Genomic DNA, 23,765 nt, shown 5'->3' with positions numbered 1-23,765 from the left:
TCTCCCCTATCCTGTGACAGAAACTAGTGTTTTTAACCATCCTGAGCACTAGGTGCAGGAGCAGAGGAGTTGTTTGCTAAAAATTCCTAGAATAAGTAAGTGTACATGTGCTGAAAAGATTCTTGCTCTCCATGAGCCTTGGCACAAAGTGTGCATCTCACAACTGCCAGTTCACAAGGTCATGGGCTAAATCAAAACTCCAGTTTCTTGAAGATTTTTCTAAGGAATTTTAGTATAAGCTCTTTGCACCTTAAAACTTTTTTTACTTAAGTGAAAGCCTCTTCACTGGGAGGAATGGCAGACTACATTCATATAGACTCACCGCTATTCAACTCTCAAATCGGCAGCAAATGACATTCTGTGAAAAAGCTGCAGGTTTTGTGGCAGCAAGATAGTTGGGAATATGACTGGGAAAGATGGATTTCATAGTGCTGCTAAGAATTATTCACCCGATATTAAGCATTTTTATGTGCTAGGCAACAGCTAGCTGATCCCAAATACAGGATCAGGCAAGGGACAAAGGTTTGTAAGACTATACAAAACTTTCCCCACTTGTTTGTACCTACTAATTGGGAAAATTAAAAGCGGGCATAAAAGGCCCACACAAGCAAACAAGCTCACTTTCTTGAAATGGTACCTAGCATAGTACCGTCACACGTCAACATAGGCATTCCATATACATCTTTGGTTGAAACAGAAAAGACACCCACATGCATTTCCAAATATGCCAAAACTGAATTCTCATATAATGTATCCTGCAACTAGTTCTATCCATAAAATGAAGACGATATTCCCTGGAAAAGTCACAGCTAAGAAAAATGAATGCCTGGGGGAGGGCAGTGAAATGAGAGATCCTATGTGACACCTGACTTTACATTCAGTCTGTCCTACCCAGGAATTGACTTCCGGCTGTACTTAAGATTCAGGAATAATAATGTAGTGTCCCACCCTCTTCATCTGATTCTAAGTAAATATGTTAACTAGGTGAGCACTTATTTACATTTAAAAACAAAGCCTCCAGAAAGGTGTAAAGTTTATTAACATCTTTTAAAAAAAAGATGGGACAGTAAACAGCTACTGAATTTGGGATAGTTCCTTATTTACAAGTTTTACTGCAGGAGGCCCGTTTTAATCAGCATTTCACATAATCAAAGGAGTACAGTTTTTCCCTAGAAATATCAGTATTTCACTCTCCAGGTAAAAGACTATTGAAAACATTGAGTGACTGCCCCAGTTAGAAACGGATAAGCGAATACCTTGAAAATATATAAAAAAGAGTAACTGCTACTTAAACATGAATTTTCACAAAATTATTCTTGTGCCTAATTCAATTTACTTAGAAAAGCTGGCCTAAAAAAAAAAAAGCAACACATGAATATGTCTTCATTTTAAGTACATGCTCTCAAGCTAGATTAAGAAGAAAAGTTGAATTAGGGTTTCCAGAGTTTTAGGAGTCCATCTTCACTGTAAGTAGCAATCAGGTTCTGATGAGGGTGATGTGCGATACCAATCACATCCTTCTCATGAACCTGGAATAGGTAAAGCACAGGATTAGGGTATACAGGTCTCTAACAAATCACTCTGAAGAAGCTTCCAGAGCTGAGTGGGAGGGAAGAAGAGTGAAGCTCCTACTTCTCACCAAAGGAATCAAGCCCAAGGCAGCCTCAAAGAGTGCTAACCAAACACACAAACCAAAAACTCAAACGAGGCTATCACATGGCTGTTGACATTTTCTGTACTTTTCTTCATAACACTTTGAGCCAAACCACTCCTGCACTACAGTGGGTCCTAGTCATCATCACCATTTTATAAATATTAAGCCAAGACAGTGGCTGAGACCAAACAATTCCTTCAACTCAGTGAACTTATTAGTATTTTCCTCAACTAGAGGACACCTTCCACCTCATCTTGTTTTGTTCACATCTTGGATCTATACTGGAGGCTTCACAAGGCAGACATGCCAACAGTTCACTCAAGAACAGTTTGAGATGAGGTTATTCTCTAACAGAGCTATGTGTATAATTTTTTATACATTCACCAGACCATTTCTTTTTCCTCGACTGCAGACGACTTCATTTTCCCTGCCCAACCACCCCTCTGCATTTGGGCTGTGGGCGGCATGTGACTAATTCTAATCAAAAAAGAATGACAAACAAAGTAATATAAACAAACCACTTCCAGATGTGGGTCTTTAAAACATCCAGTATACCCCTTCAACTATCTTTTCTCCTTCTAAGATCTCAGGGGCCACATATTCCAAATGGCACAGCTAAAAGACAGAGGAGGACGATGCAATTTATATCACACTGTGACATAGTAAGAAACTTTCACTGTGTTAGACCACTGACATTTAAAGATTGTTTGTTACAGCAGCTAGCATTAATTATTCCTTGTTACTGATTGAGCCCTCTTACAACACAAAGCTGCTTAAAAAACATAATCTGATAGGATAATATACAAGTAATTTGTCTTTGAAAGGACACGGAGAGGACTAGCTATATCTGCCACTCTCCAATCGCCCTGGATAAGGTCTAACCAATCTAGCTGGCTAGACAGGCGTGTTCCCTTCCTTCTTCTCTGCTTTATGTACACCCATCCTATCCACTTGAAGCTGAAGGCTCACTATAAAGGATGACTTTTCCTGATACAGGAGTTAATTCCATACAATTACTTATGGGCCTTTTTTTATTTAGTGATAACATTTTTACATTTTTTTATACCAAGGTTCACACAGATAGCAGTCTGGAAAAGGTTTACTTCAGAGTTCAGAAAGACATAAGCATTAACAATTTCTGTAGATGGCCGTAAGTCAGTAATACTTACTGTCAAAGTTCTCTCCAGTTTGCCAGTGACTGTGCTGAAACAGTAGAGCACAAAGTCCTCCCCTACACAGTAGATCCATTCACCACGGGGAGAGAGGGCACAGCAAACAAAGTCACCACCTTCTCTCTTACCAGAGCTGAAGCTTCTGACAATCTAGATCATTAACACAGCCCAAGGTAAAAATAAAACACCTGGATTAGCAACAGTTCTACTGCAGCAGTTTAAACTGACATCTTTATGTTACTTTGTACTTTGGTTTACTGTCATTTATAATTAGGTTACCAGTTCCATTCACCATGTCCTGAAATATTCAAAGGATAAGCTATCCTAAGTCAGTGGCAGACAGACATTTACAATTCACTTGTCCCAAGTCACCAATCCTACTCTTTAGTCTACTGAGCCATTTTACCCAGAAGCAAATTCGTTAGCATACACAATTTCCTAAATCAACATACTACTGGTTCTCAATGCTCTGTGGACCCATGCTCCCCAGTTTCCTCTTTCTAACAGAATGAGATGCCCTCTCCATTCATGATGGAACTCTGTCTCCAAGACCTTGCTTGCTCTATTTTACATACCATTAAGATCACCATAAATCAATGGAGAGAAACCAATCTCAAAAGGTTAAAAGGCTACATATTGTATGATTCCATTTAATTACTATTCTCAAAATGAAAAACTGTAATAATGGAAAACAGATTAGTGGCCGCCAGGGGCTAGAGCTGTGGGGGAAGGGTTTAACTATAAAAGTGTAGCACAAGGGAGTTTCTTTGGGAGTGATGAAACAGTTCTGTATCTTAATCGTGGTGGTTACATAAATCAACACGAGATGAAATTTCACAGAACTATTCATGTCCCACCTCAAAATGAATGCATGTAAAGACGTAAAATCTAAATAAGGTTTGTATGTGAGCTAACAGTGTTTTACCGATGTCAATTTCCTGGTTTTGATAACTGTACAATGTTTATGTAAGATGTTGTCATTGGGGGATGCAGGTCAAGGGTGTACAAGAACTTTTAAGTTTTTAAAAAGCCAAGCAGAAAACTAGGAAGTGGGCAACTATGGCTATTATGCAGTGTCCCAACAGGTACTGCAGACCAGCCATCTCAACCATAGGTTCGTCACTACCAATTTATCATTTACAGGGACTCAAGCAATGGAGAGAGAGTTCCATACACCAGCCCCTGCGTCTTCTCCATGCTCAGCAGGATCCCCAAGTGCCCAGCCCAACATTTCAGTAGCATCACAACACATTCCCAGGGCTTGAGACCTCAACCTTGATACTCCTAATGTCCCTGGTGCTATAAAAGTGAGGTTCCTTGGGAACCAGCAGGTGTTCTGATTATAAATACACATCATAAAGACACTGTTGCCCTTCTCCTATTCGAGTTCCACCTTAGATCACATAGTAGCTAGCAGATGTCCCAAGCTGGTAATCCATACACTGTATCTCCCTCACTCACACAGGGATTGTTATATCAAAATCTTCAGTGAGGTTCTGCAGGAGGCTTAAAGACAGATCAGGGTCTCATTTATCCAAAGGATGCAAAAGAAAGAGAACAGTATACAAACATCCTGGGGAAAGTAGATTAACTACTGAGATGCCAAAAAGATGTTTTGTAGACATAGAATTTAAAATATTAAATATGTGTCTGAAAAACAAATATAGTGTATATGGTTTTCCAAGTGGTGAACCCATATTTGGTTACTGAAAGTGCCAGGACCAAGACACGCTGATATGGGAACAGCCCACAGGGCTTGAGCAAAGGCACTTTCTGAGCACTCACCTGTCCCTGCATGTTCATGATGACCACTGTGTTTGATCTGTTGCAAACCACAAAGTGCTCTGGGTTTTTAGGAAGCAGTATCACACTGTTGACAGTGATGTCTGTCCCTGCAGTGCTGCCCAAGGATTTAAAGGTATTTGAACATTCTGTGGTCTTCATGTTCCAGATCTACAACACAAAAATATAAGGCATAAACATTTGGGGGGCGGAGGAGGAAGGTTAACAATTTCTAATGTTTTGCAGTTGAAAATTATATTACTAAAAAAGAAAAAAATTGACTCAGAAAAAAAAGCTTCTTACAGTCCAAATACCTAGCATTGCCATATACATAAGAGCTCCCCATTTGCTGATTAACTGGTATAAACAAAATAAAAATCAGAAAGTGAAATAATAAAACCCTTTTAAAACTTATGATCTTTTCCTACAAAATTTTCCTTGGCTGACAAGCTACATATCTTTAATATCAGCTATGTGTCAACACTGCTACTGTCATAAACAACCAGAAAGCTACCCCTCTCTGGACACCAAAATGAAATGAGGGTTTTTTAGATTTACATGCTCAGGACCCTGAGATTCAGACTTGGTAGGTCTGGAGTGGGATGTAGGTTTGTGCAATTTTTAAAATCTTTTTTTGTTTTTAATTAATTAATTATGTGGCTGCGTTGGGTCTTCGTTGCTGTGCGCGGGCTTTCTCTAGTTGTGGTGAGCAGGGGCTGCTCTTCATCCCGGTGTGATTGCAGTGGCTTACTGCAGTGGCTTCTCTTGTTGCAGAGCACGGGCTCTAGGCATGCAGGCTTCAGTAGCTGCAGCAGGCAGACCCTAGTGCGCACGGGCTTCAGTAGTTGTGGTGTGAGAGTTCAGTAGTTGTGGCTCGTGGACTCTAGAGCGAGCACGTGGGATCTTCCCGGACCAAGGATCGAACCCATGTCTCCTGCATCGTCAGGCGGATTCTTAACCACTGCACCACCAGGGAAGTCCCCGTGCATTTTTTAAAAGCTCCACAAGTGATTCTCAGCTTGTACTGAGAACCACTGCAGAAGTCACAATGTTAACAGACACACATGAGGATCCATGAAGCGGAAGCTACTCTTGGCCACTTGTGTGACCTCTCCCAGTCCAACATTTCTTCTGCTAATAGTTCTCCACCCTAATGCTTTTCACCTGGCCCTTCTGAGCTACTATGAACTGAAGTGGTTAAATCAGACATCACAGTTATTAAAATCTGAAATGTGCTTAAAGAAGGGATGGACCAACTATTGCCTGGCATCGTCTGGACAGCACTCACTTCATGAGGTATAAAAACTCCAAAGGCATGGACTATGTTGTGTTTCTTCTGTGCCTTCAAAGGAACCCAGCACAAAACAGATGTTGAATGAATACCTATAGAGAGGAGGAAATATTTGCCCCACTAGTTGTCCCAGTATTTATTTTCTTAATAAATACTGTATCATCTACCCCAATCTCCTCTCCAAAGCCCAGCAGCCTAGAAAAGAAATGAACATTTCAGGGATCAAGAGTTCTAAGACTTCTAGGGTTTTCTGTCCAAAAGGTCAGTGAGATGCTTTACCCCACTTATTGCAGAACTAAACGAAAAGACCACAAAACAAAGAGACCTACACAAGCCACCTCCCAATGGTATTTTTACAAGTTGTGAGGCCCATATATTGATACATAGCACAAAGAGGGCAAACCGCATGACTAAAGCACTAAGAGCTCTGTGTATTTCGCCACCTATCCTGAGGAAGAGTACATCTCCTACCTTCAGGTTTCTGGTTCAATTCCCAAGCCAGAAGAAGCCACTGCAGAAGGTGGTCTGACTGTTAGGGATTTGTGTTAGAATGTTTAGGTCTTCTGCCACGTAACACTCACTTACATAAGGCAATTTAAAAGCAGATCTAGAATGTAAATGGAGTGTCTCAAAGATCTCTAGCGATTTTCTATTTGGATTTCCCATCTTTTCTAGGAAATGAGGCCCTCTGTTGAAATAACTAAATCTCTCAAGGTACCGAAGAGCCACTACTTTCAGATGAGAGCTGAAGGCAATAAATAAGTATCTGAGAGGACTTGGTTCTACTCTACGCCCCTCCTGCTCCTCTTTAAACGCTATTAGAAAGGCCCCAATGTGGAGGCTCGGGGTGGGATGAGGCTGACCTATTTATTTAGCCACTGAGCTCTTCGTGAACTTGTTGCGGTGGACCGTACCTATGGCAAGATAGAATTTCACCACTGTAAATGGGGGTGGACTTAAGTTTAGAACTCCACACCTTTCCTCTTTTCCTACACATGATAGCGTCTGTAGGTTTGAGATTTGAGGTCCCTAGGCCAATACGAATTACCACAGAATACTACTACTGTCACAGACTCACCTCAATTATGGCTAAAATACTTAGTAAAGAGGTTTAACCACCACAATTATCACCATTATCACCACTGAAAACTCCTCAAAGGGCAAAAGTGGAACAGACACCCCAAAACAAACCGGTAGCAAATACTTAACCTTCACAGTGCCATCAGAGGATGCACTAATAATATAATGCCCATCCTGTGTAAATGTTGCTTCATTAACGAAGGAGGAATGGCCACGAAATTCCTTCAGGGTTTTTCCAGATTTTAAACCATGAATTCTATCACAAATAAAAGCAAATGAAAAGAACAATTAATATTCTATATATTATGGTTGGGACCAACTGTTGAAAGCATTTTAGATGAATTATAGAAGCTCACGTTAAAATATTAAATGAAGAATGAGGGCTATGCAATTATGTATGCAGTATTATTTTCATTATGTCAAACAAACAAAACCACAACAAAAGCTTTGCACAGAGACTGGAAGAAAATATGCCAATAATACCACAAGCTTCTGTTCAGCAACAAACTTCTAGGTCTCTGCCGGGTCCCAGGAATCTGTATTTGTCACATGTCCTCTAAGGTGACTCTGAGGCAGGTGGGTCCATAGACCACACTTTGAGAAATATGAAGTACTGCTATAATCCCTTTCTAATCTCTCTTCTAGGTAAAGACCCAAATGGACAACACAATAGCACTGTGTCAGCTGTACTTTGGGGAAATAAGGTCTCACATACCCTCACTCTCCATATAAAAGCATCCTGGTGAAAACATAAGGAATCACTAGTACCTCCCTGTAAGGCTTCACCATATTAAACCCAAGTGAGGGCAGTTTGGGGATTCTTTTTTTTTTTTTTTTTTTTTTTTTTTTGCTGTACGCGGGCCTCTCACTGTTGTGGCCTCAAGCACAGGCTCCGGACACGCAGGCTCAGAGGCCATGGCTCACGGGCCCAGCCGCTCTGTGGCATATGGGATCTTCCCGGACTAGGGCATGAACCCGTGTCCCCTGCATCAGCAGGTGGACTCTCAACCACTGAGCCACCAGGGAAGCCCCTGGGGATTCTTACTTACCTAATTGTCTGGTCAAATGAGGCACTAAGGATCTGACTGCTATCCTTAGAAAAGCTTAGACAGGTGACACCTTTACTGTGTGCTCTTTCAAATCTCCTTAAACACTGTCCACTCTGAATCTTCCACACCTTTATTAAAAAAAAAAGAATAGTGAAAACCTGTAAATACTGTCCCACTGTACTCTGCAGAGCCAAGCAAGATGCAGTGCTCACTAATATGCTAAAAACAGCGTTAAAAATGCATGCTAATAGCTGAATATGATATGTCTGGTTCACACAGTACAATGATAACTTGAATCCTTTGAAACTTAAGCCTCTTTCCTTTTAAATTATTAAAACAAAAATTCAGACTCTAAGTTCACTTAGCAGAGACCATTTCTGTATTTTATCCAGCCCAAGGGATTTTAACAGCAATTAAATACAAGCCACAGCTAATCAACTGCTAATCACCTGCAGACCACCCCATCCCCTAAGCACAACACACCATAAGGTGAGCCACAGTGGCACAGCAGAAAGGGCACAAGCAGATCTGGACTGAAGTCCCAGATCTGTCACTTACCAACTGTGTGACCTTAAATTACTGGACCTCCCTAGGCAGAGTTATTATTAGGATTAAACAAGAAAAACTAAAGTCACTGGCATAAAGCTGATGCTCCATAAAGAGTAGCTGTTATTAAGCAAAAAACCTATGTAGGACACTAACTCATTACAGAACTCTCAAAATGTCTACATACAAGAGTTCATGCCACTAATTCATACCTTGATTTTTCCATCTTGGGCACCAGTTGCTAACATTTCTGTATCTCTGCTGAAGCACATGCAGAGGACAGCATCATCCATCATCATAAAGTTATCCTGGGCCTGGTACTTAAGATCCTAAAGGAAACAATGATAAGCAGTTATCAAAATAACACAAAAACACCAGTTACCCCAGGTCTCTGCAAACTCACTAAAAGCAGGATAATTGGACTATGCCAACTCTAAATCTGCAAAGCAAATAGTGTCATGCACACTATTCTGATGAACAACTGGTAATACTGGGAAGAACATTTTTACACAATTCAAGTAACTATTATAAAAAATGCAAACATATTAGCCTACATCTTTTGCTTATGATCCTTTCTAAGCAAAATTTCCCTACAGTACATATTGTACATCTTTAATAAATCTGAATTTATTTGTTTTTAGGGTATGACATGAGAAATTAATGTTTTGTCCATACTGTCAGCTACCTTTCCTAAAACCATGTATTGATTAATCTATTTATTTGTTATTTTTCTTTTATCATCCATTACTGTTCATATTGAAATATATATCTATATATTTTTTTTTTTTACATCTTTATTGGAGTATAATTGCTTTACAATGGTGGGTTAGTTTCTGCTGAAATATATTTTTTCTAAAGTATAGAAAGAGACTGCTTCATGGTTAAAAAAAAAAGATAAATTATAAAGAAATATACAATGTAGAAGGTGAAAGTCACTTATAAATCCACTAAGCATGGAGTGGAACTTAGTACTCTATGATCAAGATTACATTTTAAATCAGGGGTTAGTCAACAAGTAGCTATTTGGGAAAAAGTTAAGTTGGATCTACACCAATTTTAGCACCCTAAACAAATGCCAGATGGATCAAAAATTAAACATAAAAAGAAACATAATGAAGGAAGTCCAAAGGTACAAACTTCCAGTTGTAAAATAAGTGCCATGGGGATGTAATGTACAGCATGGTGACTACAGTTAGTAATACTGTATGTATATTTGAAAGTTGCTAAAAGAGTAGATCTTAAAAGTTCTCATCACAATAAAAAAAAAAAGCTTCTAACTATGTGTGATGATGGATGTTAACTAGACTTACTGTGGTGATCATTTTGCAATATACACAAATATTGAATCAGAAGCAATCCAAAAGAGAAATGGGCAAAGGATATGAAAAGACTTCACAGAATAGGAAATACTGGTGGCTTTTCACATATAAAAAGATATTCCACTTCATTCAGAATGAAACACAATTAGTCCTACAATAAGGTTAGAGTGGAAACAATAAGCAACTGCTTACATATACACATAGAATATTCCAGAAAAGTTACATAAGAAACTGGTAACCCTGAGTGGACCAAGGAAGGAAGGGAACTGACTGGCTGAGGGACAAGGTGGGGAACAAGACTCTTTACTGAATAACAGTTCTATCTTATAAAATGTTTTATCAGATGTACATATTACCCATTCAAAAAGTAAATTTAAATTGCAAAATTAACAGATAATTTAAAAACAGTAACAGATAATTCTCCCACTAGAAAAATTAATGTATTTAAAATACTTTACCTTCCTGATTTTTCCAGTCGTAAAATTCCATACTTCAATGAATCCATCAACAGACCCAGTAACCAGATACTGACCATCTGGAGAAAATCGAGCACACTCCACATGTGATTTCTGACCAAACTGTTTCAAATGAAACAATGAAACAGATGCACTTTTACGTAGTGGCCTTAAAACAATTCCCATTTTAAACTTTTGAGAGCTCTGTCCTAGCATAAAGCCATAGCTAGCCTGTATCATGGAGTTTGGGAGGGGTGTTTCTGTACCCAGACACCAAGAGATGCTAGATATATTTTCTCCAAACAGTTTAGCGTCTAGGCTCTCCACTGAAACTAGTTTTTGTTCTTGTTTTTGTTGTTTCTTTTTTTTAAATGAAGCTGGTATTTCCAAAGAAAAGCAAAAAAACTATTTTAGCAAGGGACTTAGAACAAATAATCCTGTTAACTCAAGCAATAAAGTTTTACCAGAATCAGCCACTGTTGGCATGACTTTCACACTCAACTAAATATGGCATATGTTCCTATTTTTTTTTCATCTGGGGGAAAAAATTCTTTTTTCAAAATAAATGGCTATTTTCCTCCACTATTTTTTAAACGAATTTTCTATCACTGCTTCTTTTCATGACCTTCATTTAATCAAGTGATAATGTGTGGCTGACTAACTCTAGGAGAACTGATTAAAGCTGACAGATTGTTTGCCTGGGAAATGTATCCTGAGCATTTACCAGCAAAGATGCTTCCATTAACAGATAAAAACTACAGAACGTTAGACAGATGGGAACAGAGAAAAGCTCTATTATGAGTTTCATTTTAAATGCCAAAAAAGGAAGTGTTTATAACAGAAAATCTTAGTCCAGCAGCATAATTATAATGGATTTCTATTTGTCACAAGGTTTTAACCAGGGTAAATAAAAGTGCTGCCCCAAAATACCTTTACATGCAAATCAAAACATATAATCCAGAAAAGACAAATTCAAAACACTAAGCCAAAGTCAAAGATTTGAGGAATATGAATTACTTTTAAATCTATAAATTCAATCAGAGCACAAACCCAGAAAGAAACTAATAAAAAGGAGATGCTAGGGCTTCCCTGGTGGCGCAGTGGTTGAGAGTCTGCCTGCCGATGCAGGGGACGCAGGTTCGTGCCCCGGTCCAGGAAGATCTCACATGCCGCGGAGCGGCTGGGCCCCTGAGACATGGCCACTGAGCCTGCGCGTCTGGAGCCTGTGCTCCGCAACGGGAGAGGCCACAACAGTGAGAGGCCTGCATACCGCAAAAAAAAAGGAGATGCTAAAGTAGCAAATATGGTTGTAATTCTGAGGACTGCAACAATTATTTCATTATGCTTTTTCTTAGAAAAGTCAAAAAACAAAACAAAAAACACCAAGAGCCAGCCATCAAGGTGATAAAATTATTTTCCTCAAACACCACTCAAGCCCACTTTACAATCCATGCCTGGTACTTTGCCTAACATGTAGCAAGCAAAAACACAAATGTTGAACAGGACAAATATATAGAAATTTCATGGTTGTTAGTCCCAGGCTTAACCAAAGAGCTAAGCAGTCTTCCAAATGCAGGATTCCTTGGAGGAAGTCCAAGGGCAGATGATGGGCCAGATGTCCAATGTATGTCCACTCGGTAATACAGTTGAGGTGTGCCACTGCCTGGCTGCAGGGAGACCTCAGTGATCACCGGCAGCAACCATGAATGTTGTCAGAGCTGGAGAATGAGTTCTGCTCCCCAACCCAAGCTCCTGGCACAGGGCCTGGCTAAGCAAGCATACATTGAGTCCCCAACAAATGATTACCGACTAGCTGAGTGTCCAAGGATCCTACCTTAATATGCCTGCTCAGCTGCGTAGGAAACTTTTCTTCTTCCACATCTTTGACAGCTGCTTTGCCTCGGAACAAATCTATGGTCATACCAGGAGGAAGCAATCCCTGGTGCTGCTGCCACTTCAGTGCCTATGAGAAAAGAAATCTACTTGGGTGCTTTTAAGATCTGGTCCTGATTGTTCAGACAAAGCCTGAAACTGTGAGCCATCCAGACCCAACCATCTTTGGCCATCCAAACACAACATAAGCTTGGCTATTCTGTGTCCTAGGAACACAGGCTGATCTCAGGGTAGAAGAGGACTCTGAGAGACAACAGGGCCATGTTTTTACACCTATTTTCTTATAGGTGTCTCTTATTATAAATAAAATTTGAAAAACAGAAATCTCCCATAGTTCCAACATCCAAACACAGCTACTGTTAGCATTTCATATGTTACCTTGTAGTATTTTTCCCCTGACATATATGTTTAATTTATATAGCTGTAATTATACCATATGTAAAATTTTATATTGTTTTCACCTATCATTAGATCATGCTATGACATGACCAACATTTCAATGGCTGTACAATTTATCCTATGTAGTGGATGTTTCACAGTTTATTTAATATATTAATGGACATTTATACTGCTTCTAATTTTTGCACTCATCTAAATAATGCTGCAGTGAACACCTTTGGACATAAGGCTTTTTCTATTATGAGCATATTCCCCACTTGCAATAGGTTCCTAGAAGAGGACTTACTGAATCAAGAAAAGAACACAAATGGTTAAGGCTCTTTATATACACTGCCAAAGTGTTTTCCCCAAAAGACACAACTTCAATAGCATTCACGACTGCATTATGGGGAGTGGAAAAACCATGGACTTTGAAGACAAATGGTCCTAGTTTGTCAACTATGCTATTCTGACTCCCAATTTCACCAACTAAATTCAGGGGAAAAGCCTAATTCCTAGAGCTGATGAAAGGATAAAATAAAATAATATATGTAAAGTCTATATAACACAGGGACATGATCAATGTTGATTCCTTTTTCCCTTTACTATATCAAGAAAACAATAATTTTGGATGTCATTTAAAAACTCTAATGAGTGGAAAGTTACGCCCTACTTTAGTCAATTCTCTGATTAGAGTTTGAGCTTTTCTGCATGTTTATTAACTACATATATTTCTTCTGTTAGCTGTTTATTCATGTTCTTCGCTCACTCATCTATTGTGGTCTTACTATTTTTCTTATCAATTTGTGAGCTTTTAATGTGATCAAGACATTGTATTTGTTGTTTATGTTCACCAAAAAGAATTTTTTTCCCAATCTACCCATTTTTTTTATTATAGTTTTAAAGCGTTCTTTTTATCTTAAGTTAAACTCTCAAGTAATGAAATTTGTTGACCTTTACCTTGGTGTTTACTCCCTACTCACAGGAAATCCTTCTCTATCAAGAGGTTTGATACATTATATCACCACCTAAGTTTTTCTATATTCTTAAAATACATAACTTTCACTCTATCTGAAATTATGCTTATAAAATATGAGAGAAGGCTCTAATCTGACATTTCTCCCCCATTCTAAAGTAGGTGCCCCAACACCATACACTTAATAATTCCTCCCTGTTCCTAGGTTCTGTGACATTCCCACTAACATCTATTGAATTCTTATAAATAACAGGATCAATTTCTTGCACTGCTTTTGCACTGGATGCCAAGTACCAAAATGATTCAAACTATAAACCTGTTAAAAGCTTCACTACTTCTAGGGCTAGTGTGCTCTCAACATTCTTCCTTTCCAAAATTTCTTTGATGAATATACTTCCAAGTTTATTTTTTCAAGTGAACGCTAGAATTCTTCTGTGAAACAGTTCTAATCCTATTGTGATCTTTATTATAAACTGCCTTAAATCTAAGAAGAACTGGCATCAACACCAGTCTTATCCAGGAAAATCAATGTTTCACCATCTACTCAAATCTTCTTTCATTTCTCTTGAAAGCTTTGAAAGGCTTTTGCTTTTTTAAAAAGTGGAAATAAATCATGTATTACCCACAAAAGTTAATGCTAGAATTCTTATATTGTATGCTGTTGCTATAAACAAAAGCTCTTTTTTTCACTGATTATTCGAACTGGCCAGTGCTGATAGGTAGAAATGTAATCAACTTTTGTATATTTTATATCTCACAACTTTACCAAACTTTTAAATTAATTCTATGATTATAGTTGAACTATTTAATGTTTATAAATACTATTAATTTTGTTTATTTCTTTCCAAAATTCATATGTTGCTTATTTTTCATATTTTACTTTAATGACTGGAGAACTTGACCTGTCTCCAATCAACAGGTACTCTCTATAGGCTCTTTACCCTTAGTCTACAGTAGCTTCAAATCACTCCCAACTTTAAAAGGAAAAAACAAAAACGAAAACCCCTCTCTACATCACCCCTATCTCCTTCCTTTAACAACCAAGAAAGGAACAACTTGAGAGATGAAAAGGGAAGCCAAGAAGAAAAGGGTTAGAAAAACTAAGAGAGGAGTTTCATGAAGACGAGTGGTTATCATGGTTGAGAGCAACCAAGAGCATGGGGAAGATGAGGTCAGAAAGGAGTCTGTACTCTAGGTCGCATTAAAATTGGAACGACAATGCTAGTAATACTACTACTAAAAAAAAAAAAAAGAAAAGAAAAGAAAAAGAAAAAAGAAACACCACCAGCAGCTACCAGTTACTGTGTGTTTACAAGGTGCCAGGCAAAATACAATTGTTTTAAGTACATTTTATCTCATTTAATCCTTACTACAACACCAAGATGAGTAACTGGGATCAAAAAAGTTAGGTAATATGCCCAAGACCGCATAGCTGGTAAGTGAGAGAGCTCAGATTCTAACTATGGTAAACATTTTTTCCAATTTGTTTCAGACAGTGTTCTGGCACGATGATCAACAATTCCCTCAAGATTGGATGATAAATTCTATTGTTACTCTAATTCTGTCTCTAGAGCGTATGCCCTTAACCACTAATCTATACTGCCACTCCCAGGAAAGGTGAATGTGGCATGGCACAGCTGTTGGTACAAGCAGCTCTACAGGTATTTCCCAGTTCTTAGGATGTCTGATTTCTTTAGCTCATACATAGACTTTATATGGTACAGGAAACACTACCAGGAGTTCAGAGTCATTTCACTTCCACAGACTGTAATTACCTGACCCAGCAATGCCATGAGACGAGACGGAGGCACCACGCTGACTTCCCCAGCTAAGGCCTGGGCAATCGCTGCTCTTCTCTTCTCTTTGCTACTTCCATCGGGGTATGCCTGAAAAAGGAGCGGCAGTAGCATCATTTCCAAGAAATGGCAAAAGACATAAATGTGCTTATTTTTTAAAAAGTAACAGTAATCAAGCAGAAACAGTCAAAAAGGAAAACATAAAAAGTTAAACAGAAGATTGATCAAACCATTTAGTTTTTAAAAACAACTTCTCAATTCTACCCACTTGCATTTCAAAAGTATGAGCTGAGAGAGAACTAAGGTCAGCCAATCCACACTATTATTTCTGAAAAGAGCCTAAGTAAACTATGTCAAAGCCAGAGTTGTTTTTCCAATTTTTGAAAAATCTGCAGAGCCAAGGATTCTTTTATATTCTTTAATAATTTTGTTCAGTCAAATGACTCCCAGCCCAGAAGTTCTTCACCACCTCTAACTTAAATCCTGTCCTGGCAATCCAAACTCCTTCCTTTATCCTCACGGTTTCTGTGAGTTTACTCTAACAACTTCCCATTATCCAGTGCCTATTAAATTCTTCTTCCTCCTATTTAGACAAGCTTCTAGTAAAAGGCTGGGTGAAAAAGAATGAAACTATACATATATGGTTTTGGAATAAAAGAATAACAATCATCATGCTCCAGTAAGCATAATCAGCTGAGAAGCAAAAACACAAGCTTTTAAGAACTAAAAGAACCAGGACTTCCCTGGTTGTCCAGTGGTTAAGACTCTGCACTTCCAAAGGGACACACAAATGCACAGTGAACATACCAGCAGTAGAGCAGCACTTCTGGGCCAGTTAAGTACGTGGGCTAATGTGGAAATGATACCAGAATAAACTGTCTACTTTTTTACTAATCAACACACAATCCTATATGATGAGGTGTGGGGGGGAGGGAAGGTCCTCAAATACTAAACTAGATTATTCTCTTTAACATATGCAAATTTCAACCAATGTAAATAAACAAAAAAGTATCATTTTCAAAAATTAAATCAAAAATACGAAAAGTATCCAATAAAATGTTTTTAAAAGATCACATTATTGCTCAAAGTTAACAACAGTTTCTTTTCATTACCACAGTCATACCTCTCGAGGATCGAAATAAGACCTGGCCAAGAGGTTTTCCAGATGAATATACCGTTCTGGCTGTGTTTGTTTTAACATAATCATGGGATCAGTCTGTCTCAGAAGAGATCTGGCAGCACCCAATTCACGGAGCTCTATTAATTCCAAAACAACCTGTATAATTGAAAGAAAATGGCTGTCAATGCATTCGCTTATTAATTTTTCTTTTTCAGTACTATTTCTGACATAGAAATGGCCTATCAAAATGATCTCCAAATCACAAATCAGGAAATGCCCCTTCTCCTTTTCACAAGCAATTTCAGGCAGACAACTACAGTAATTATAAAGTAATAACTTCAGTCCTTCATTTTTATCTACCAATCTCCTCTCCTCTACCAATCTCCTCTCCTCTTAGGTCTCTTACTCAGAATGTAGATGCTAGAGAAAACTAAAGATGGAAATATCTCTATAGGCTCCAGAGAAACCTTTCTCCAATTACCAAAATTTTCTTTAGGGAATTAACTAAACTCACGTGGACTGTAAAGAAACAAACCCATTTCCCTATTTTTACTTCAAACCACACGACATTCTTATTTCCAGAAAATCCACTCTGTTCTGTTATATAATAAGTAATTTTACGATCTATGTCCTGGTTTCCTGGCACACATCTTCTAAAAACCTTGGCATTTCCCCAGTGATAGAAATATCTTTGTTATTCATAAGCCCTCTGCATCACACCTGAGTTAGTGCTAAGGAGATGGCTCAGGACAAGGGCTGGCTATCAAAAGGACCAACCATATGATTAGAGGGTTGATGCTCTGAGCCAGCCCAACCCTGCAGAGGGTCAAGGAACTAGAATTTGAATGAAAAATCTCAATGGAGCTTCCTGGTTGGTGAATACTTTAATGTGCCAGGTAAGAGACAAACCCTAACTCCATGGGGGGAAGGCACTGGAAATTCTGGTTCAGTACCCTCCCAAACTTCACCCTATATGTCTCTTCATTCAGCTGGTACTGATCTTTCCCCTTGATAATAAAACTGCAATCATCAGTATGTCACTTTCCTGAGGTCTGTGTCATTCTAGTGAATTATCAACTCTGAGGGGGTCGTGGGGACCCTCAAATTTGTAGCCAGTTGGTCAGAAGTATAGATGGCCCAAAACCCCAAAGTGTGGCTGGTGCGTGAAGTAAAGACAGTCTTGTAGAGGACCGAGCCCTTAACTAGTGGGGTCTGCACTAACTCTGGGTGGTTAGTGTCAGAACTAAATTGCAGCACACTATTTGGTGTCAGAACGGTTGGTGTTAGAATAGATCATTCAATGGTCACTTAAGAAAGAATTTCAATTTGGGAAAATCTTGGCTTTTCCAAGAAGAGAGATAAAAATACAGAGTAGTTGGGCTTCCCTGGTGGCGCAGTGGTTGAGAGTCCGCCTGCTGATGCAGGGGACACGGGTTCGTGCCCCAGTCCGGGAAGGTCCCACATGCCGCGGAGCGGCTGGGCCCATGAGCCATGGCCGCTGAGCCTGTGCATCCGGAGCCTGTGCTCCGCAACGGGAGAGGCCACAACAGTGAGAGGCCCGTGTACCGCAAAAAAAAAAAAAAAAAAAAAAAAATAGAGTGGCACTCAAGCTTTGACAGTGTAAATTTTAGGGCTGTTAAAGCCCCATAATGCTTGAAGAAATGTTCACGGATGCTTTCCAGTCAGGGGGCCCACAATAAACCAACATACAGGGATCAGCATCACCCCCACTCTTACCTGTTCATAGAGGTCAATGAGGGTTTTGTCTGGCAATTTCAGAGACTGTATAGCCTGCAAAACAGTGTCCCAATGGCCGCTATTAATGTCAGCCACAAAACTCTCAATGCTGTCCACAGTATTCAGAGACACAGTAGTCTCTTCCTGCAAGGTGGCTAATGCCCGATGTAAACTGTTCTCCTTTAGGTACTGCATGATAAGACGGATCACACTGAAAGAAGAAAGCAAGTCATTCAGCTCATGGATCCTCACTCACCAAAGAGGTCACAAAATAAATCCCACCCCAGTTTATTTTTCTACACAACCATCCTCCTTTCACTACCTACTTTCCGTTTATCGTGTGAGTAAAACTTTCCAAAAAAATCACAGAACCTAAGTTACAAGATATCATCCAGTCCTACTTCCAACTCAGAAATAGGAGAACTGGGGTTCAGTGAAGGGAAATAATTTGCCCAATGTCTCACAGTCAGCTAGAGAGCAAGTTAGTACCAAGAAGACTCTCTTACTTCCAAGGTCAGAGATCTTTTTATTATGCCAAGTTTCTTATTAATTCATATGATTACACTGTTGCACACTATAGTAAAATACTTTAAACCAAGTCTAGTCACTGACACAAAATAAATGATTGGATGATTTGGTCCATTTTTCAAATGACAACAAAAAATATGAATTGAGACCTTCTTAAAAGGGATTTGTTGAACACAAATAAGTAGAGCTATACTGTATGTAAAAGCAAAACAAAGCTATGTGTCCTCACTTGCAAAAATAACACCTACCCACTGCCTTTATTACCAAATGTTCAGGACAAGTGAAATAAAAACATGTGGACTCAGTTTCCCAAGGAAAAGAGGACCCAGACAATCTCCAAATACTCAGAGAACAAGCAACGGTTTTCAGCATGTGACACGTCATTTCGAGTTAAATATATATAATTAAAGCTTCTTTTTTGTTGTTGTTGTTGTTGTTGTTGTTTTGTTTTTTTTGAGGTACGCGGGCCTCTCACTGTTGTGGCCTCTCCCGTTGCAGAGCACAGGCTCCGGACGCGCAGGCTCAGCGGCCATGGCTCAGGGGCCCAGCCGCTCCGCGGCATGTGGGATCCTCCCGGACCGGGGCACGAACCCGTGTCCCCTGCACCGGCAGGCGGACTCTCAACCACTGCGCCACCAGGGAAGCCCGATATAATTAAAGCTTCTTGATCTTCGGCTTAGTGTTAAGGAGTCTAGTGAAGAATGTGGTTCACATAGGCAGTAAAAGTTCACTTTACAGGCTATACTACACTGTTCTTCTCTTGCCTTAAAAGTAAATATGTGGCACACAAGATATTTCTACTGGACAGCACTAGTATCAGGGGTCACACTGTCCTGGTTGGAAGGGATTTCAGACTGGAATTTAGTCAATTCTCTTTCCCAGGAGAGAAATAATAATCAAAAAATAATAACCAATGTTTTCTATGTGTTCACTATATATCAGGTACTGTTCTAAGCATTTTGGATTCATTTACTCCTCAAAACAACCCTATGAGGAAGGCATTACTCTTACATCCATTTTACAGATGAGAATTTGACCAGGTAACAGAGATAAGTGGAAAAATGAAGATTCAAACTGGCAGCGTGGCAGGTGAACATACACCCTGGACAGGAAAGCAAACACCCTCTTCTTAAAAAGGGTTCCCTTCCTGCAGAAGGGAACTGATTACTGCTACTTACAGTAGTCTTTTCTCTCATGGCCCCTTTAAGAGATACCTGCTGTTCCAGTATCACACTGTCTTCCATAGCACGCTTCCATTTACATTCCCCAAATGAAACACCACGCTTGAAAAGAACTCATATTTGACATAGCCAAAATCAAATTCACATCCTTCAAACACAGTGTAATACATAAAGAGCTAAAAGCTTTGGAGATAGGCTGGGATTTGAGTCAGAGTTCTGTCACTTACTGTGACTATGGACAAGTCAGTTAACATCTCTTTGCCTGTTTCCTCATCTGTTAAGAAAAATAACTACTCTGTAGGGGTTGGTCAAAGAGTTGACTACACTGCTTATAGTGTGACTAGCATGGAAAATACTTAGTAAAAAGCAGCAATTATTGATAATGAAAACATGCAGCTGGGAGAATGGTTAGCTCCCACTTTGATTCAGGCTCAAAGCATGGAATCCTTTCCAACTCCTGCCCTGACTTAGGTGTCTTCATCGCCAGCACTCTCCATCACCCTTCTTTGCTTTACTTTTTCTCCAAAGCACTTACCACCATTTGCTAAGCCTATTTTACTTACTGCTTTTGCCTGCTGTTTGCCTTCCTCAATAACAATGTACTTTCTATAAGGGCACGGATTTTTGTTTGCTTCGTTCACTACTATATTCTCAGGGTCTAAAACAAGTACACAGCAGACTTCAATATTTGTTGAATGAATAAACCTCCCTTCTTCCTATGGCAGACCTTGAGGACAAGTCCTCTCTCCCTTACACTCAGGACACAAATGATACGTCTGCTGATTTAATTATTAAGTGTTGGCAAGAGCAAGGTAGAGGATGGAATCCTGGAAAAGTTCACTAAAGACCCTCAGTCACTCATTAGCCCCCCTCTCCCCCAAGTCTATCATTCTCCTGGCCCAATTGCCACATTCTGTCCCTCCTTTGGGCTACACAGAGCTCACAGACTAACCAAAATTCAGCGCCACATGTAACTTCATAAAATAGCTAGTCGCTCATTCATTCCAAAGACAATCATTCATTCCAAAGACAATCATTGAGCCTCGACGATGTGCTAGGAATTGGGACTGTAATGAAAAGGAGCCCCTAAACGCCTACACAGGCTAGTAGGGAGGGCAAACGGTGACAATACTGGATTAAGTGCTGGGCAGAAAAAGCAGAGGGCCCTGTAAGCACAGGGGAGGAAACAAACAACACTGCTCACGGGGGGCGGGAAGAGAAAGAAGGCCGCGAGTGCGGCCCCCCTGTGCAGATTAGACCGGAGTCCAGATTGGATGGCTAATTTGCTCAGTCACAGAGACCAGGAGTCGGCGAGGGCTAGAACTCAGGTCTTCCAGGCATGTCTTACCCCCAACCCCGCGCCGCCTCCCACCGGGCTTTGGGCTTCCCGTCCGCTACTTTCTTGTGGGCCCGCCTCCGAGGTAGCCAGATCCAAGAAGCTTCTTTGAGGGAAAGGAAATGCCCCTCCACTCCCCAGCCTCTCGAACGCCTCCCCCGAGCAGCTCCTACGACCCCACCCTTCGCCTCCCGGCCCCCGCAACCTCGCGAACATCCACCACCACGGGACTCACTCGGAGGACTCGATTTCGATCGACATAGCGCTATCTTCCCTGGCGCAGGGGCCACGCCACTCTCAGGCCCAGTAGCGGAACGCACCAGCGACACCTCCGGCGGCCCCCGTACGTCACTTCCGCTCGACGTCCGACGCCCGCTCTGGAGGCGGTCTGTATGGGAGAGGGGCGTGGAGTGCGTGAGGAGCGGGGTTTTGAGAGGCGGAGCTTCGAGGGACTGTCAAAAGTCGGAACCTGGGCGCCTGCTGCAGACAATTTTCCGTTCTCCTCCCTAGAGGAAGAGTTGCCTTTAAAGGACTAGTTTTTTTGTTTGTTTTTTCTGCGGTGCGCGGGCTTCTCACTGTTGTGGCCTTTCCGTTGCGGAGCACAGGCTCCGGACGCGCAGGCCCAACGGCCATGGCTCACGGGCCCAGCCGCTCCGCGGCATGTGCGATCTTCTCGGACCGCGGCACGAACCTGTGTCCCCTGCATCGGCAGGCGGACTCTCAACCACTGCGCCACCAGGGAAGCCCTAAATTTTGCTTTTTAAATTTTTAATTAGTTGACTAGATTTAAAGGTAGGGTTGATTAATACATTGGAAACCAGTGGGCCACTAGGCAACATTTGCAGGAAAATTCCTTGAGTGTTAAATAAATAAAGATTTTGAAGCCAAAACACAGTTTAATTAATCTAATTATGAAAAGTTGGGGACTCAGGATTTGCATACTCAATTCTTGGAACGAGCTAAATTATTTGTAACGTTACCAACTAAGTATTTAGTTGAAAATGGTTTCACAGCAGTGGTACAATTACTGGAAAAACAATGAAACCAAATGCAAATGTGTAAAGGGCAATTTGAGACGTCCTTTAATAGACTTTAAACCATACGTTATTAAATTAGTAGAGACAAATGTAAAGATATCAATGAATTTCATAAAGATTATTTTTAAAAAATATTTTATTGCCATCCTATATAAATTTTAAAAAATATTTGCAGCACAATGATAAGAAATCTCTGCTGTGAAAATTACATATTGAAATGACTTATTTGGAGAGTTCCTATTGGCTGTCAGTCTTACCTGATGCCACCAGAGACCCTGGGGACAAGTTTTGTGTTTCACCTTGTGAGCTGAACTTTGTGTTCTTGCAGCTTCAGTCCAGGTGATAAAGCAGACGGAAGAAGGAAAAGCAAGAGACTGTCATACAGGGTGAAGTAAGTCAGAAAGAGAAAAACGAATACTGTATGCTAACACACATATATGGAATCTAAAAAAAAAAAGGTAGGGGCAGGACAGGTATAAAGACCCAGATGTAGAGAATGGACTTGAGGACACGGGGAGGGGGAAGGGTAAGCTGGGACGAAGTGAGAGAGTGGCATTGACATATATACACTACCAAATGTAAAACAGATAGCTAGTGGGAAGAAAAAATAGCTATAAAAAAGAAAAAGCTAGCTATTTTTTTTTTTTTAACTTTTGGCTGTGTTGGGTCTTTGTTGCTGCACTAGGGCTTTTACAGCGAGCAGGGGCTACTCTTCGTTGCGGTGGCTTTTCGTTGTGGTGGCTTTTCTTGTTGCGGACCGCGGGCTCTAGGCACGCAGGCTCAGTAGTTGTGGCTCATGGGCAGGCTCAGTAGTTGTGGCTCATGGGCTTATTTGCTCCGCAGCATGTGGGATCTTCCCAGACCAGGGCTCGAACTCACGTCCCCTGTGTTGGGATGGGGAATTCTTAACCACTGCGCCACCTGGGAAGCATGGAACAGGGAGATCAGCTCGGTGCTTTGCAACCACCTAGAGGGGTGGGATAGGGAGGGTGGGAGGGAGACACAAGAAGGAGGGGATATGGGGATATATGTATATGTATAGCTGAGTCACTTTGTCCTCAAGCAGAAACTAACACACCATTGTAAAGCAATTATACTCCAATAAAGATGTTAAAAAAGAAGGAAAATCAATAGAGCTCTCCAGGAAGGCTTGCAGCAAAGGCTCATTCCCTTTGGACTCTGGACCATGCCCCTGGGGGTGCCTCGGGACTGCCCAGAGCTTCCCTTCCTTCCACCCTCCCCCTCCCTGGTTTCCAGGATTGACAAAGAGAACTTTTGTTTCTGGCCTTGAGCCCTAGTTTAAGTGCCCCAGCAGCAACCTCAAACAGGCAGAGGGGCCAGGTGGAATAAAGCACCCTAAAGAGTTTTCCTAGAACCACAAGCTGGCAGCCCCAGCAGGCTCTCACAGCCTCCCCACCCAGTTTCTGGATGGGGA

General features: G+C 40.5%; 1 protein-coding gene across 1 annotated transcript; it reads right to left on the bottom strand.

Moving 5' to 3' along the window:
* Positions 1-1,016: 1,016 nt before the first annotated feature.
* Positions 1,017-21,971, bottom strand: SMU1 (SMU1 DNA replication regulator and spliceosomal factor). Its single transcript, XM_029203908.1, has 12 exons — positions 21,529-21,971; positions 18,249-18,459; positions 16,515-16,667; positions 15,371-15,481; positions 12,183-12,311; positions 10,352-10,471; positions 8,787-8,903; positions 8,029-8,156; positions 7,109-7,235; positions 4,612-4,779; positions 2,824-2,976; positions 1,017-1,529 (listed from the first exon to the last, which is right to left on the bottom strand). Exons 1-12 carry the CDS (start codon positions 21,552-21,554, stop codon positions 1,431-1,433), a joined length of 1,542 nt encoding a protein of 513 aa, XP_029059741.1. The 5' UTR covers positions 21,555-21,971; the 3' UTR covers positions 1,017-1,430.
* Positions 21,972-23,765: the final 1,794 nt, after the last annotated feature.

The sequence above is a fragment of the Monodon monoceros genome, unplaced genomic scaffold, assembly GCF_005190385.1.
Source record: "Monodon monoceros isolate NGI ecotype Baffin Bay Population unplaced genomic scaffold, NGI_Narwhal_1 Super_Scaffold_5, whole genome shotgun sequence".
NCBI classification, from domain to species: Eukaryota; Metazoa; Chordata; class Mammalia; order Artiodactyla; family Monodontidae; genus Monodon; species Monodon monoceros.
The sequence above is the reverse complement of the archived record's forward strand: the minus strand, read 5'-3'. Positions and strand labels throughout refer to the sequence as shown.